Source organism: Acomys minous (genome assembly GCF_964271855.1).
Source record: "Acomys minous genome assembly, chromosome: 3".
Lineage (NCBI taxonomy): Eukaryota > Metazoa > Chordata > Mammalia > Rodentia > Muridae > Acomys > Acomys minous.
The window spans coordinates 131,597,758-131,616,059 of record NC_140485.1 but is presented as its reverse complement, the minus strand read 5'-3'; the positions used below and the strand labels follow the sequence as shown (position 1 = coordinate 131,616,059).

The window sequence follows — 18,302 nt, the reverse complement described above, 5'->3', positions numbered from 1 at the left end:
CTGAATTTGGTCATCTAAGAAGTGATTGATGGGACCTAGGACGACAGTGTCTCATCTAAAATGGGCTTGGGAATACAGAATCCTCTTGGAACTCAGGGAGACAGTATAATACACGTGCGCGCGCGCACACACACACACACACACACACACACACACACACACACACACTCACACACGCGCACACACTCACTCACTCATGCTCGCACGCACACACGTATGCTTGCAAGCACACAAATAATTTATTTATAAAACATTCCAACCCAGGGCTAGGTTAGCATCCATTTGCTATAGGAAAAAAAAATATATGTTAGTGGAACAAGAATTTTATTCACATCGAGTAGCACACACATATCTGTTTGTTGCCACCAGTGTGAGGTATTCACGGGGGTATCTCATGGCCTTACCTCCTCCATGGGGATGACCTGAGCATATCCACCACCTGCAGCTCCTCCTGGACGACACAGAAAGTACAGTGAGGTGAGTCCCCAAGCTCAGTTACAGGATAGACACAGACCTGAGGGCGCCGCTCACACCCACAGGAAGACCTGTCAAGGCCCAGAGATTCCGTCCACACAGAACAGAAATGAAACAAAAAGAGAATGCTCTATCCAACCATGGCATTTTCAGCCCTCTGCTTCTTTGTTTAAAAAAGAAAGATTAAAGCCCTGTGTCTGTTGACCCAGGCCTATAATCACAGCTACTAAAGAAGATGGCAGGAACATCATGGATTACACAGAGCGGGTTGCTGGGCCACAGAGTGAGTGCAAGGCTAGTGTGGGCAGCTTAGCAAGATTCTGCTTTAAAGAGAGAGAGAGAGAGAGAGAGAGAGAGAGAGAGAGAGAGAGAGAGAGAGAGAGAGAGAGAAGGGCTGTTCAGTGGTAGAGTAGTGGCCTAGTAGGCAGGAGGCTTTAAGTTTAGTTCCTAGCACCACATAAACAAAACGTCTGAAAGGAAACAACAAACAGCCCCAAAGGTAAATACAATATAGCAAATGTCAGTACTATAAAACACATGTCAGGATATGATATCACTGTATTCATTCATTTTAGGGTCTCTGTAGCAATGCTTCATATAGATCATACATAAAATAAAACATGAAACCACCTGCAAGGTCCGAGTGCTCCTTGGTAGAGCACTCAAGGAGGCAGAATCCAGAGGACCACTGCACACCTGAGGCCATCCTGGTTGGCACGGTGAGACCATCCCTCAGAGAGACCCCAAACCACCGCCCATGGGGCAGAGATGGGGGGGGGGTGGCCCAGTGTTGCCTGCCATTCTCAAGCTGTGGGTTTTATCCTCAGCATGAGAAAAGCCAAACCACAAAAACAAAAACAAAAACCCATCACCCGTAAATTCACCTCAGACAAAGACTGCAGTAGTTATTCTACTGAAGACACTTGCCTCTCACAAGTGTACATCATTTTACAACACGCCCTGTTCTTTCCATGTTATCCCAGTAGAGTCTCCCAAGAGCAGATGCTCCTGGTACCCTTACAGATGTGGCTCAGGGACATTAAAGGCTGGCTATAGCCCTTGCAGAGGTGACACACAGCCAGGAGTAAATCCACAAGCCCCTCGGCTCTAAGTCTCACGTTCAATCTGCCCCATAATTCAGGGCCCTCCAGGAGGGATCGGTACTTTTAATGAGTGAGGAATTATTAATATTTGTAACAGCGATATAAATAAAATACAGTTAAAAACCGCAAGCTGCCAAGAACACACAGTAATTGCAGCAGTGAGGGCCGAGGGGTGACTTAATGATAAATCAGCAGAGTAGGAGTAATGAAGGGGAAGGAGCCAGACATCAGCCCAGCTAAGCCAGAGAGGAATTTCCTCACGGCTCTGTCTGCGCGCAGCCAGTTGTTGCATCTCCAGAGCTCCCTGGCTCCCATACAACTCCTCCTTCAAGCTGCAACTTGGGGCCTGACCTAAAGAGCTCATATGTGTACAGGAAGAGACCTCTCATTGTGGCTGGGATGATAAAACACTGATACGACGGGCAGGGTTTCAAAATCGCTTGGCGAAGGAGGTGGGGTTGATATAGAAGATGCTGTTGGAGACCGGAGGCCCGAGCAATGGTGACAAGGGACCAGTTTCCTGGGGCTTCACAGAAGGCCCCACCCCCCTTCTCCAGCAGCAACCTCTGCCTGCCTTTATGCACTAGGAGGTTCAACTTGGGGTGACTGCTATGTCCTGAGTGCTCAGGGGGTGCAGAGGATGGAACAGCCAGCTCTTTGGCAAGCATTTAACTCCATCTCCCCTGCTTTATGTTGAGCCTGAACTTTTATTCCCCGTTCCTCCCCCTCCCCCCAAACCCCAATTTTGCTCTGAAAACTAGCTTAGTTGCTAAGGAAAGTACCTTTCACTCCAAAAGTGGGTCCCTGGGAAGGCTGCCTCAGGCAGGCAAAGGAGTTGACGTTCAGGTGTGCAGTCAGTGCCTGCACCAGGCCGATGGTGACGGTGCTCTTCCCTTCTCCGAGCGGGGTGGGAGTGATCCTGATTTGGGGAAAAGGAGGACAAATTTAATTGGATTTCCGAGACAACCTTAGTAAAACCAAGCTGGGATTTCAGATTCAAATCTGAGGACATAGGCAGTGAGCAAAGCGCACCCCCACCCCCACCCCTTCTCCCCAGCATACTTGCTACGGTTTGTTGGATTGTTCCCAGGCATAGCACACAGGCCACCTGTAAGCTAATGTCAGAGGTACAAAAACAAAACCAAAAACAAAACAAAACAAAAAGCTACATGACCAAAAAGGAGAGGTGCTAGGTGGCAGCATTGAGAATATTCATTTTAGGGAGTGGCACCAAGCAAGGCATTGAAAATAGTTGGAATCACCAGGCTGATGTGGTGTCTGTTGGGGCTGTCTTGGCTTTTGCTGTCAAGAGCTCTTTATTTGGGGGACAGAGTGGGCAGAGGGCCTTGCTCAAAGGTGGCTGAGTAAGCAAGGCAGGGCCGGATTCTTGGGATTAGAAGGGATGCCCAAGTCCCCACTGGCCCATACCTTCCGAGATGCTTGTGCCCAGGCCTGGTCCCCACCATATTCAACAGGGTGACACAAGCTCATTATCGCCAGGTGATATTTAAAGGCACAGGTCTTATAGTTACGCCTCTTGTTCCAAAGGAGACACTGGGATCCTTTACTGCCTACAACCTAGGAGGCGCAATATTGGGCTATGAGCTGCACAAACCTTAGAATAGCCACACATGTGGCCTAACACAAAACTGTAAAGTTACTTAAAACACTAAGGATTTCAATAACAACAACAACAACAAAACCCAAAACAAAACAACTTTCTTTTTTTGGTTAGTTGGACTAAATTACATGTTTTGCAACTATAAATGTTGCAAGACAACATTGTGTCTTGATGTCAAAAGTTTGGACATGCTTGGCTGTTCTTTTCCTATGCGAATGCTAGAGTTCCACTGCATACCCAGGAGGAAGCCCCTTGCCTGGAGCAGCCATTTTCCAGGATACTACACAAAGGCATATCTTTGCACAGTCACAATATTGCTGTGCTTATGATATTTCATTCCCAAGTAAGGTCCCACAGCCCTCTTCTGCAGCGTACTTTAACCCCCACTAAAATTCTTTAAATTTCTCTTCAGTGCTTATGACCTCATTTTTTACTAGTTAAATGGTGTGAGCCAGGGTGTCCAGGAAACCCGGCCTCAACAAATCTAACGGCAGAGTCTCCCAACCTAGAAAATGGCTGGTGATGTTATCACAAGGAGGAAGGCGTGCCTTCAGACACATCTTTGTCCCCAGGGACTCAGAACACCCACCCCTCTGATGTGATCAGTCACTTGTACAGTAAATATTTATTCAGTACTATCATGAGTCAGGGACCGGGTTAGACCCTGGAACACAAAGACGGTCATGTCAGACTATGTGTCTCCCTCCCAGGACTTGTAACTGATGGGAGATACAGATAACCCAGTGATTATAGCAACTGAGATAAACACTAAGATGGGAAAACAGGGCAGGCACTGTACTAAGAGCATGGGAAAGGAGGGTTCACTGTCTTTGCCACATCAAGGAAAGCTTCCTCCAGACCTAACATCTAAGCTGGGACATGACTACCAGAGAAATAGCACCCAGGTGAAATGCAGAGCGAGCTAAGACAAGGCATGCGCTCTCTGCTTTCATCTGCCTCAGTGGGCTCTTCCTAGAGATGGAAACCGCAGCTCACAGTCAGCGGCAGTTCAAAGCACCGAATGGGCACGAGCACCTAGGGAAAATAAGCTCAGTAAAACCAAAGATCAGGACAGCGCCATGGGTATGTTTTCCTTTAAGGAAGAGGCAGGGGAGACCAAAAGGGGTCAAAGACAGAAACGTGGAGAAGGAAGCAGGGTGTGATGGAGCTGGGAAAGAGGCTACTGCTGACTACTAGACTGCAGGGGCTTCTGATGAACCAATTGGATACTACTTGATGAACTAAACCGGAAACGCTCAGGAAAAGGTCACAGGAACCAAGCTCATCAGCCCCCTCCTCAACTGTCTAAACAGTGCAGCATTGACCGAAGTCAAAGTGGCAACTGTCACTCGAGGCTCCGAGTTGGCCGTCATACCCTTGTAGATACAACATGAGTAAAAGCATTGAGGAGCCCACAGGGTCACCGTGTAGTAGAAGCCTGTAAAGACGCTGTAAGGGACCAGAGCTGTGCTTTAGTCACACAGAAGATTGCATTTTCTCTCCCAAGGATACGCTGGCAGGGCTGAGGGAGACACGCCCAGTGATGACCTCAAGCCTCAGCCAGCCAGCCAAGTCTTAATTGGAAACACAGGACTGCCGAGCTTGCTGCCAACGAACACAATACAGGAAAATCACAAAGTAGGAAGTATTTATTGGAAGCAATAAAAGGAGAGCTACAATAAAACTTTATTTTGCCCCCATCTCTGTATTTGATATCAAAATTTGGTTTAATTCTTTCCCCATATCCTTAGCTCAGATCCCCAGGCGTCAAGTTCTGTTTCGAAAGGAGCGACTTCCAAGCTAAGTTTCCTTCCCTGCGTCTACGAGGCCTGTTTGCTATGGAAATGGGACTGTGAGGTTTTCTCCAAGTCTCCAAGTTTCTGTTGCCAGGACTAATCTACAACATTTATCATGTGATTTTTATGACTTTTCAGAAAGGCATTATAATAAGAACTCTGACATGTCCGTTGCAAAGGTGAGGACAATTGCTCACACTTCCTGCACTGCTGTCACCTGTCCAGCACACACAGGATCCAAAAACATCTGACAGTACCACGAAGCCTTTTCTTAGGTAAGTACTGTTTGCTGCTAATGGCAGTAGAGATTAACCAAGCTATTCGGTGATGATTGGAAAGAGGTTTATTTAAAAGCCAAAGGGATTTCTTACCCAGAGATGAGAGGTAAAGGTCTGAAGCACACTGAAAACCGAACTTTGTCCAACAGGATCATGGGCACCAGCCATCATGCCCGGCCTGACCATGAACTCCAAAGCTACATGTACAAACAGCTATAAATATATATCATTCACCCCAGGCATCTTTATTATTTGAAGGGTTTTAAAAGCCTTTACTATCTAACAATAAACGTGACAGACCATTTGGTTATGTTTTCTATTACAGCTGAGAGAGGTGAAGGGTTCAAAGGCCCTGTTGGTACTGGCTTCTCCTAATGATCAGCGTCCTGCTCTGCCATTAGTACAACCTCACTGATGTTCAGATGGCTACTTAAGGTACAAAGGGAAACTCTTACGACCAAGTACTGTTATTTCCAAGTTGAAACAAACTAATGGAGTGAAACACTAAAGAAAGACATTTAAATCAGGTATTTGGCACTCTGAAAACAAAAATGGACATAAGGAGATCTTTATTTTCCTCCAGTGTGAAGTTCGGTTTATATTCACAGAGCAGCTTGGACTTTTAAAAACTGCTCTGTCCAATGAAGTCACAGAAATTCTAGAATCTTCTACAGGGCCCAGGGCACAGTCAAAAAAGTCTGCAGCTGCACCCATGTCAAGTCCTCACACGAAATTCCTCTTCACTAGTGTAACTGGGAAAATATGTAAAACTCAAGAGCCACTAAAGATCTAAGAATCTTCTGGCATATTTTCCCCGGGCAATTCCCAATACTTTTCGTTTTGCCAGGCAAAGCAAACACAGCCATGTGTAGGTGTCAATAGCGTGCGATGTGTTGCTGATGAGGGACAGATGATTCCCAAGGAAGATGAAATCCTACAGTCTGAAGAATGGCTTAAAAAATAGTTTTAAAAAATCTGTTCTGCATTTGTGCTATTAACAATAGAATTTTTAAAAAGGCCCCCACTGTGTCCTATGTTCACTCCACTGTTGATATGCATGACTCATATTTACACTTGATTCAAATGTACAATATTGAATGTAAGTCGATTTAGGGTTTTTTTGAAAAAAATTTCTTGGGTATCTGAGTTCTTTAAAGTATGGGAGAATATTTATGTTATAGAGTTCAGAGAAAAAGGCAGGACACAAATGTTATTTATCGCTTGCTCTTTAAATATAAACAGGATGGGTATAAGGCTAAAATCCTGGGAGAGAATAGAAAAAGATTAACATTGTTGAGTAATGAGAAAGCTTGTTTCCTTCTGACTTTTCTTTATGCTTCAATTTTATGCAATAAGTCAATATTATTTTATGAATAAAAAGACTTTTCAAAACAAAAGAATAATCCTTTAAATTGAGGGGTCATTTATATTTTTTAAAAAGTTGAAACAGCACATGGAATGGTTGATAATATCATTTCCCTCTGGCTTTTTATCTGACTAAAAAGTAAAAATAGGGAAGTGACTTTTATGCCAAATTTAGCTTCTACTTTTAGATTTCAATTGTGTCTGATGTCAGTCATCCAGCTGCCAAAACTACTTAACATATTGACAAACATATCATGTAATGTATTTGAAGGAGAGTTAGTGAATTAATTGAGACAGGATCTCACTACGCAGCCCTGGCTGGCCTGGAGCTCGCTGTGTGTGTAGAGCAGGCTGGCCTTAAACTTACACTCCACCTGCATCTGTCTTTCAAGTGCTAGGATTAACGGCGTGTGTCTCACCTGGGCCTTGAGTTTGTGTGTGTTCATGCAGAATACAGTGTAGCTTTCTGCTATGGATGTGCTCAGAGCTCAACAGTATCACCTTAATGGGTGTTTTTTTTGCTTTGTTGTGTGGTTTTGAATATAGGAAAAAGGAAAGCCCCTTTATTTGTGGCTTCAAGTGTTTCTGTGAACTGAAAGGTCTTAACACACAGTCTTGAAAAAAGAACAACAGTTCTTCTGCTGTTTAATCTGTTCTTAAGGACTTGAGTTCAATTTGCATTTGCATTTACAACATGGTATGCTAGTTCCAGCTCAGCCATGTCAGCAACGGCCTAGTGGGGCACAACTTTAGCTGAGTAAGGGTGGGTGTGAATGAGCAATCAGCCATGCTGGCCAGCACTCTCACGCATGGGCTTCTGTTCCTTCGTTTTTGTTTTTGTTTTTTTAAAGACAGGATTTCTCTGTGTAGCTCTGGCTTTCCTGGACTCACTCTATAGACCAGGCTGGCTCTGAACTCAGAGATCCGCCTGCCTCTGCCTCCTGAGTACTGGGATTAAAATGTGAACCACCATGCCCTGCTTAATACAGGGCTTCTGAATTCTTTTTTCATTTGTGAATTCTTTAATCTAAGAAATTTTTGTGTGATCTCATGTATACAAAATAGGTATGCAATTCAAATATTAATTGATAATAAATCATAAGGTGAAAATTCAGTTCTTCGGCATATATAATTTTGCTCTTTATTAAAAAGGAAAAGTAAGTGAATTTGCATACTAAGATGGATGTGCAATGTTTTTTATATAAGAATTAAATTTTGGATGAATATTTAATACTACAGGACACAAAGCAGCATCAATATTTTTCAGAGCTGAAAGTCATTTTGATTTATAATCATCAATGATCAAATGCTGCTTTGCATAAATATATCATAAAGATGGCAGCAGTATATTTAGGGCTATTGTAGAAATTGATGGAAATTCAGTTTTAATCCCAAAAATCTAATGATTTTTTTTTTTAAAAAAATGAAACTCAAGTTAGCATCTCAAGTAGCAATTTTAAAACTCAAACACACAAACACAATGCAACCAAAAGATATACTAACTTGGTTTTTATATGCTAAAAATGTTGGAAAAATATTAAATATCAAAAGTCTTCATTCTCCATAATTAAGCCAGTGTATTTCTATCAGAACATTAAATTTTGTTTGCACAGCTAAAAATGTGAGTCTGAGAGCTCACAATTTTCAGGATTTTAATTGGCGTTGTGTGGCGTGATGGCACGCCCAGTGCAAAGTGCAAATGTTGTACATTCAAGACTCATGATAAAGCAAGAACGTGCACTGCCAAAGACATGCCATGTATATTATGTGTTTTATACTGAATTAATTTCTGATGGCTATGCATTGAAAAATCCTTTACTGTTACCCTCTTTTTCTTTACTTGCTTTCTTTCTTTTTTGGAACTACCACATTTGGTGACATGACTTCAGACGTAAGAAGCTGGATCTAGCATGTGGCCAGCGGCCAGGCCTTAACGGTTTAACTCCCACGATGGGACCTTGATAACAGTATCATCATAGCTTTCGTTTAAGACATGTCAGCTCTGCTCTTGGCTCAAGGCAGGACCATGTCTAGATCTGGGCTTTATCTCTAGAATGGACAAGCTCCAGACGGAGTACATCACAGCCACTTCATGAGGAAAAAATGCTTCATGAATCTTCCTTTATTATCAAATAGCACATTTCTCCTGAGATCCTTGGATCTCATCCTGAAGGTGCCGGAGACCTCACACATGCTGGGCAAGAGCTCCTGTCCCGAATCTTCAGTGAACCACAGTGAGAAAAACCAGGAAACCCCACCAAGGCTACCAAAGCCCAGAGAAAGGAAACAAATCCATGTATCAGATACATTTTTTTTAAAAAAGGGAGTGTGCATTTCTTTAGGGAGCCCAATCTACCTCAAGTGCAGGTATTGTACCACCTTTCTTGGCTCTAAGATGCTTTTAAATATCTCAGTGTGCTTACTCACTGCCAACTTGCCTCAAGCGCACTTGCCGAAAAGCAACCTTGGCTAGAAGCTGATCTAGTCTCAGACACAGGAGGGAGGAATGACCATGCCCTTCCTGCTTGCTACTCCGTTCAGTGGTCAGGCCTATAGGATACCTGCAGGTAGGACCAAAGTCTCTAAACTCAGGTATAGGAATATAAGGGTTGGGCTCTCAAAGTAGAAAGGGACCTGGGGAGGACAAATGCTGGCAGCCCGAGGGGCAACATTTAAGCCACAGACAATGGAGGCGCTACACCAATTTGGAAAAGAAAAGAAAATATGCATTGAATTGGTACAGACTTATTTGTCTTATTCCATAAACGAGATAGTATAATAAATAACTTGCATAGCCCTTGCACTGTATTAAGTGCTGTTAGCGACTTAGCAATGGGTCAATGTTTATAAAAGCTTATGTGCAAATTATATACAAGCACTATGACATTTTATAAGAGAGGCTTGAACTTTAGATTTTGGTGCCCTCAGGAGCCTGGAACCAATCCTCTGGCAGATAATAAAAGCTCACTGTAACTTATTTTCCCTCTAGAGAATCTTCCTAAGAAGATGCACAAATATGGATGCCCAAGGTTGTGTGTTTTAACACAGCTTACAGTGACCCCCCAACCATGGAAACAGTGGAAAGGCCCATCAGTAGAGAAATCAACTGTGAGCCATCTCGTTCGTTCTGTCAAGCCATTTTCCTGCCTCAGTATACTATAACAGTGGTTCTCAACCTCCCTAACACTGCGACCCTTTCAAACAGGTCCCCATGGTGTGGTAACCCCAAGCATAAAATTATTTTTGTTGTTACTTTATAACTGTTAACTGTATAAATGTAAATTGGTATTTTCCAGTGGTATTAGGTGACCCCATGAAAGGGTCATTCAAGCCCCAAAGGGTCTTCGACCCACAGGTTGAGAACCCCTGCACTGGAAGGATTATACACACTCTATATGAGTAATGGGTGAGTCATCATTAACACCTGTTCTCCACTGGGAACAGGGAGCTGGAGGCACTGGAAAAATGTGTATCGTGCATTTGGGAAACTCGGATACAAACCATGGAATGCTTGTCACATGGCCATGAAAACAGTAACGTGTGCTGGCTCACGGTCAGAAGAGTGCCACTGTGTACATATATAGTAAGACCTCATTTCAGGGAGGACTTATCAGTGTGGAGGCCATCCTGACCTGAGGAACTGTTTCCTCTGGGAGGTGGAATTTTATTCTCTTGTTTACTTTCAGTATTTTAAAAAAAAATTCTTATAATGAGACTGTTGCTGTTTTTCTGACTGTTTTAGTTTGCTTTCTATTGCTACGATAACACACCATGACCAAAGCAATTTGGGGAGGAAAGGGTTACTTTCTCTTGTAGCTTTCAGGTCAAACTCTAACACTGAGGAAGCAGGGCAGAGACTCAAGGCAGGAGCCTGAAGACAGGAAATGAACCAAAGACCTTGGGGAAATGCTGCCTACTGGCTTCCTCACCCTGCTTGTTATGCAGTCTAGGACGGCAGGGCTCAGAGGCAGCAGTATGTAGAGTGGGCTAGACCCTCCCCCATCAATCATGCATCATGAAGATGCCCCACAGGCTTGCCTGTTGAGGGATGTTAATTCAGAACATGGCTGTTCTGGCAGGAGATCACATCCTTTTAGGTCTGTGTCATCTGGCAGGAATACAAACACTCCTTTTTTGTTTTGTTTTGTTTTGTTTTTTGTTTTTCAAGACAGGATCTTTCTGTGTAGCTCTGGCTGTCCAGGAACTTGTCCTGTAGACCAGGCTGGTCTTGAACTCACAGAGATCTGCCTGCCTCTGCCTCCTGAGTGCTGGGATTAAAGGCGTGTGCCACCACTGCCAGGCCCAACATACCTTTAATCCAGGAGGCAGAGGCAACGTATCTGAGTTCAAGGCCAGCCTGGAATAGAGCAAGTATCAAAAAAAGCCTAGGCCCAGAAATGGTGGCACATGCCTTTAATCCCAAATGAAGGTAAAGTTAGTTTGGAGAAGGAAGCACCCATATTTGAAAGTGATGCCTAAACTGAGTGGCAGATAAGGTGACAAATCAGGGAAGATTTGACAGACTTGGATATGCCCAACTCTTAGAAGAAGAGAGAGGAAGAGGAAGCTATTTAAGAGGCAGTTTTACAGAGTGAGGACACAGTTTTACCAGGACAGTAATAAATGGGTTATAGAGAGGAACTCAAGTGAAGATGGAATAAGCCAAAAAAACAAGAAGAAGCCAGAAGATTAGAGCAGATTGCTGAGTTAGTTTGAGGCCAAGCAGAGCAATTCTGAGTCGAGAGAGAAGCCAGATTGAGTAAGTCAGCTGGGAGAGGAGCCTGAGCAAGAACAGCTGAGTTGAACCAGCCAGGCCAGAGCTCAGAAAAAAACAAGAAAGTATGAGCTTACTAAGCAGGAAGTGTCAGAGGCTGAAAACATCCTAGGCCTAAGTTAGATGGCATGGAGACTGGAAACTTCCAGGACTAGGCCTAGATTACCGGAAGGAGGCAGTTAGGCTTTCAGACAACAATTGAACCAAGAGAATAAAAGTTACTTTTACACTCGCCTACAGGCCAATGTGATGGAGACATTTTCTCAGATGAGCTCATTTCTCAGACGGCTCTAGCTTGTGTTAATCTGACAAAAATCCCCAAACCCAACCAGGACAACAGCCAACAAAAAGAAAGCAGAAAGCGGTCACACGGATAACCAAGTAACTCTGTTAACTGGGAGTCAAGCCCACAGCTAAGAAATATCTCTATCTAATGAATAGATTTTGTGCCTCAAACCTCACCATTATCTATCTGTCTGTCTGTCTGTCTGTCTGTCTACCGTCTGTCTGTCTGCCTATCTATCTATCCACCTTACCCACCTACCTATCATATGCAACAGTCAATCACCCAAAATTACAAGACTACACAAGAATTGATATGTCTCTTGATGTTCCTTAATGTCACAACAAATACATAGTTCAAATCTGATCGTCTAATTCAGCTAGCAAAGATATTTTTTTAAAAGGAAATAACAAAAATCCTCCCCTTTTCACAAAAAGTACCAGTTTGCTTTCCATATAATAGTCAACACAACTGAAATGGCCCAACCTTAGTTTAAAATATAGTGAGGGTTTTATAAGGCCCACATATGGAAATGAACTAACTATCAAGGACACTAACAAGGGAGTGTATGTTTCACAACATATCTTAAAATATTATATTTAAGTAGACTATGAAACAGCATGCTCCTTGAGCCCTTACTCAGTTCAAAATAATGTGCTTCTAATTGTTATTTTTATATTATTTTTTCAATCATGGAAAAATGAATTTAAATGTCTAGGACAGCCGGGAACGGTCACATGTGCCTGTCATCCCAGCACTTAGGAGACAGAGGCAGGAGGGTGAAGAATTTAAGGGCATCTGGCCTATATGGCATGACGTGGCAGGAGGGGAAGAACCCCGGGAGCGGTACTGGTGTCGGATAAGAAGAATCAAGCCCTGGAGACTGGGCCTGTAGCTCAGTGGCACAGCACTTGCTTTGCAGACATGAAGTCCTGGGCTGACTCTCCAGCACCATCACACGGAAGCAACCTGACTTCTGTTTTGGGATGCTGATGTAGTTCTGTGCCAGAAACCTTGCCTATTGCATGTGCCAGACTCTGAGCCCAGCATCACAAGTTAAATAAATTAGAAAGGAAGACAGCAAAATCAGGAGCTTGTTACTCCTCTATATACAGAATAGGGATGGGTTTGCTCAGCCCTGGGGGTCAGGAGCCTTACCTCACGGTGAATGGAAACTTGTCAATTGAAAACGAAAAGGAACAAGGTCAAAACTGGGAACGCGATGTTCTTAAGGGGTACGTGGACAGAGATAAACATGAAAAACCGTCTCCTCGGTAGAGTCAATGTGCAGTGGAGTCTTACCCAGCAACCAGGACGTATTTTCCATCTGCTTGGTCCTTTAGCCTCTCCAGCAGGGACAAACGGACCTTGGCTTTGCTCTTGCCATAGATTTCAATTTCATCTGCAAGCAATCCTATCTCCTTGGCAAGGACGTCCACAGCCTTTGGAGTCTGTCTTCTTGAAATCTCAATATCACTGGAGGGAGAGAAAAGGAGCAAGGAGGAGGCAGTCGCCTCAGCTTAGGTGGTCGGCGCTCGAGGGAAAAGCATCCATACACCCTGCCAACCATTAAATCAACCCAATTGCTTTGTGGTCCCTTTTTCCCATGCAGAATTAAACACAACTGCTAACAATTAAGATCCATGAGAAAGTGACTATCCCCCTCCCTTTCTTTTTGAGATATTATTACAAAAACACTTACCAAGACCCTAGAGTGGCGTTAGGCGCAACATTAACACCCGTGTCACATGGAGAGGGCAATTGTGTCCTTTGCACTATGGCTATGGTAAACCCATTATAGAAAATGAAGCCTCTGTGAGGCAGGGGAGGACAGAAAGGCTACTGCATGATGCTTTCTCGCCCGGCTAGCCAGAGTGTCTCTTGGCTATTCGGAAATATGGAAATGCTATTTCGTTTTATCTCCATCCATGCTTTCTCTCATTCCCATTTCCAGTCCAAAAATAATATTTCAGAATATTTTATTAATTATGTAATGGCTCGTGGAAGGACACAGTACTCGAAACTCAATCTCACACTGAGAGAAGTCAGGACCTTCATTTGCTGGGTGGCTGGGCAGCCAGGCTTGACTGAGGTGAGCACAGGGCTGTGGCCAACATATTCAGACAGACATCTCTCTTACTCGGGGCCAGCCTGTCCACTTATCCCACTGAACATGTGTCTGAGAGGGAAGACTGAAGGCACAGTTATTCCTGGCGCCTTGAGTACCCCACAGAAGAGGACGACAGTTCCCTGGCAGCCCCTGGGACACAGCCATCTTTGAGACCTCAACTGTTCTCTGTCTGTTGCTACTGTTGCCAACCTGCCCGGCCCCAATACGACTCTATAATTCTCTTCAGATGAGAGGACCAGGGCAGTGTGACCTTGGTACAGGAGATAATAGACACGCCCCATTCTCCTGGCTCCAGAGGGTACCAGGAAAGCTGAGAGAAGAGAGAGATGCTTCAGGTCAGCGTAGGCTGAACTCTGGGTTTCCTGTCAGGCAATTCCCTTCCCAGGTTACCGGCATAGATCTTCCTATTTCTCTTCTCACCCACCTGGAGCCTCTGAAATCTTAGGTTATCCTGACTTCCTGGCTGTCGGTTCTCTCCCATCAGCTGAAACTGAGCAGCTTAATCCTGGAGACTTTCCACATCTCCTTCTTTATTAGCTTAAGAGCCACAGTGACATCAATTTTGAGTTTTGTTTAGTTGAGATGGGGACCTGGTTGGCACCAAACCCTCAGCCCTCCTGCTGTCTCAGATGCTGGGATTACAGGCCCCTTTAGTCATTTATAAACTATACAGTCTACCTTCCTTTCCCAGTGGCTCTAGAAACCACATTTGCCTAAATAACTAAATTAACCCTGCCTAAATAGAGTCCACTTTGGAAGACTTTGGCATATGATCTGTTATCATTATTATTAATCTATTTATTTATTTTTAGGTCTCCACAAGTACACTGTACTTTGTAGACCAGGCTGACCTCGAACTCACAGAGACCCACCTGCCTCTGCCTCCCTGTGTGCGGGGATTAAAGGTGTGCGCCACGACGCCTAGCGTGATAGGCAATCTTAATATGGATAAATATGGTAAGGATGCTCACCAGGGAGGACTTATGACAGAGAAATGGCATCTTAGTTTGATGACTAAAGAAAATTATCTATGATGAAAATCCAAATACTGGGGCTGGTGTTATAGCTTCCCCTCCTGTTTTCTTTTCTTTTTCTTTCTTTTTTAAAAAAAATTATTTATTTTTTCTTTCTTTCTTTCTTTTTTCTTTTTTTCCCCCCTCCTGTTTTCTTAGCATTCATGAAGTCCTGGGTTTTGTCCCCAGCACTCAAGCACTGTATAAAACCAGGTGGTACACATGCATAATCCCAGCATGTGGGAGATGGAGGCAGGGGGATCATACGGTCACATCACCCTTAGCTACATAGTGAGTTCAATATCAGCCTGGGCTACGTGAGACCATGTTTCAGAAAAACAAAAAGTCAAAAGCCTTGAGCCACGCCTCCAATCTGGGACTGGCTAGAGAGACCTATGTCACTCAAGTGGGCCGCCATCAGTACAAGCCAAATGCAGGGTCACCTACCTGGGTACAGGGGAGAGAGGCTGCAGCTTCAAGCAGTGCAGTCTCCATCTTCTGTGCTGCTGCTCTCGGAGCCATCTCCTGCCACTGTTGACCATGTTCTTTGGGAAAGAGAGAGAGAGAGAGAGAGAGAGAGAGAGAGAGAGAGAGAGAGAGAGAGAGAGAGAGAGCAGGTTAGATAGAAGTGAGCGTGACAGAGCATTCACGTAAATGACAGGATATGGTGAGGGCATTATGAAACCAACGGGATCCCCAGGCAAGATAATTATCACAGGATCTAAGCAATAATGTGATGCCCATGCAGTTATGGGCTCGTAGATATATATATACACTATTAAAATAGCTAACTATTCACAAAAGACACCAAGAATATAGTCACAATTATTCTGAATGGATTAAAAAAAAACTGTTTTATTTGTGGGTACATGTGTGCTTGTACATGGATGTCAGAGGCTGACATCAGGTGTGACTTCTAATGTTTTCCAACATATAATTTTTAAATTAATTAATCCACTAATTATTATATGTGTATGGGTATTTTCCCTACATGTATCTGTCTATATACCACGTGTATGGAATGTGTGCAGAAGCCAGAAGTGGTTGTTGGATTCCCTGGAGCTGGACTTACAGATGGTACTTTTTAAAAAATTGAGCCACCTCTCCAGCACACCACCTGTTTTGAGATGTGATCTCCCACTGAACCTGGAGCAATACCATCCTCCCCAGTAAGTACTGTTTCTATCTCTACAGTACTGGCATTTCAGGCTCACAACCATTGCTCCCAGATTTTTATGTGGGTGCTGGGGATCAAACGCAGGGCCCTATGCTTGTGGACCAAGTATTTTATTGATGGGTCTATTGACTGATTTATCTCTCTACCCCTTGGATGGATTCTTCATCTCAATTAGAGAAGAAAGAAATAAAGACAGCATAAGCCTGTGTGAGAGATGAGCTTGGATTTCCAGCTTCCAAAATGTGTAATGCTGTTTCAATATAACCCTTCTGCAGCCAGTTGAAACGGACATGGAAACTGAATTACTCACGAGTGGTCCATGCGCATCTCTATGTGCATGAAATTATGATAAACAGATGCAATCTCACAGGCCCTGACATCTTCAGAATGCTCAGTTCACACAGCTAAGAGCTGGGACTTCAGAATTTGGGCTGCACGGATGGTGGCGGCTTTAAAAGATGCCTACAAATTTTCCAATAGCCTAGTGCGTTTTTCCTTGAAAGAGGCTAGGCAACTCACTTCTAACAAAAGCAGAAAGTGGCAACCTGCGATTTTAGATATACAAACAAACAAGCCTGAAACATATCCTTTACTCTGTTTTGGGGTCCCTCACGGTGGGGGAAGCTAACTGTAGCAATGCAAGCAGCCCTGTGGAAAGGTCCACATCTTAGGGAATAAAAGCTCCCACATAACAGCCAATGGGGAAGCTCAGGGGTCACATGCCAGCAGCCATGTGTGGGGTATGTTATCTTGGAAGTGGATTCTCAACCCTCAAACAAGCCCTGGCTGACACTTGAAAGGCTTGAAGCTAGCCGCCCCGCACGCCCCCCCCACCCCCATCCCCGCCAGGTCGCTGACGCAGAAAAAGTATGAGGCAGCACATGCTTCATGTTCTGAGTTGCTACATTTGAGAGGTGATGTGCTACACAGACACTGCTTTGGGTATCTGCCATGGCAGATGGTAGGCAAGTAACAAGCTTCTGTGGGTCTGCATTTCCTTGCATCAGACAGCTTTGACCCCAGGTGTGAAGTGTCTAAAACTCTACCTGACAGGCAGAAAATACTTGCAAAGCATTAGCAACAACTAATAAGGCGCCAAAGCTCAAATGGACACGTCAAACAGACCTGAATTCGCAGAGCTGCGGCGAGGAGACTCACACTTTCCTCTGCAATGAGTCCATTCACGGGGACCCCAGGAGAACTACTGCTCAGCTTCCCTGCAAGAACATGGAATAGGAAAAGGCTTGCTGCACATCTTTACTTAGAAGCAATTGCCCTTACTAAAAACCAACCACTCCAAATCATGGTGTCCATCAGTTATCACCGAAGGAGGTTGGGAGGTCAGGAAATGTCTCAAGGAAAAGTCAACCTCTGCCACAGCCTTGAGGCTCTCGACTGGGGCTGTCTTCTATTTTACATCAGGGATGTCAATGCCCACGTAAGCTGCTGACCAGGGACAAATGGAGGCACGGTTTAACAAAGCACACCGTGCTTGGGAGATCACATAGCAAAGTCTAGGCTACCTAGTATAACCTTGACTCAAGAACGTAAATAAGAATGAACAGAGAAACAGACACAACGCTCGCTTAGGACAATTCTAGTTGGATCTGGTGGCCTGTGACCCTAGTTACTCAGGAGGCAGGGGCAGGGGTTACTAGCAGCTCAGGGCCAGTCTGGAGAACAGAGCTCTGTCTCAAAAATAAGAAGTACAAAGAATGGGGACACAGCTCGGTGGTAGAGTGCTTGCCTGAGGCCCTGGGTTCAATGCTCAGCACCTCTGCCCCGCCCCCACCCAAATTCACACTATGCATCATAGCAGAGGCAAGAGGGCTTATACAGCAGGGCACAGACCTGTGCCGACTCACACCTCCACCCCCGGCCCTGTCCCACAGGGGTTGTTAGTTATGAAGGGTAAAGCAACCTGTCAGAAGCCTGGAATGAACGTTAACATGGTCCATGAGGCACACACTGTCCAGGATGTTCATCTTAACTATCAGACGTACTTGCTACCTAATGCTTGGATTTCTGACACCATAAGGCTTCACCATTTTACAAGAAACTATAACCTGTACAGTATAACACTAGAGAAACAAATAGAAGTGATTTTACTTGTGAACACAAGGCACAAACAGGAATAAAAACATACCTAGAGGATAAACCCTAAAACTGTGAATAGAGTAAGCTTCCTTTGGTCCTTAAAAAACAAAAACCAAACCAAACCAAACAAAACAACAACAACAACAAAACCCTGTCAATTTACCTAATACATGTAAAACATATTCAATTC

At 44.2% G+C, this 18,302-nt stretch overlaps 1 protein-coding gene across 1 annotated transcript in view; it reads right to left on the bottom strand.

Moving 5' to 3' along the window:
- Nucleotides 1-18,302, bottom strand: part of MTHFD1L (methylenetetrahydrofolate dehydrogenase (NADP+ dependent) 1 like) — a 183,848-nt gene that overhangs the window by 120,820 nt on the left and 44,726 nt on the right. The window contains exons 9-13 of the mRNA XM_084777825.1: nucleotides 17,141-17,232; nucleotides 15,286-15,383; nucleotides 12,997-13,170; nucleotides 2,360-2,496; nucleotides 405-451 (exon numbers count right to left, since the gene is read on the bottom strand). Coding sequence (XP_084633951.1) covers nucleotides 405-451; nucleotides 2,360-2,496; nucleotides 12,997-13,170; nucleotides 15,286-15,383; nucleotides 17,141-17,232 — 548 coding nt within the window. The remainder of the gene's footprint in view (nucleotides 1-404; nucleotides 452-2,359; nucleotides 2,497-12,996; nucleotides 13,171-15,285; nucleotides 15,384-17,140; nucleotides 17,233-18,302) is intronic.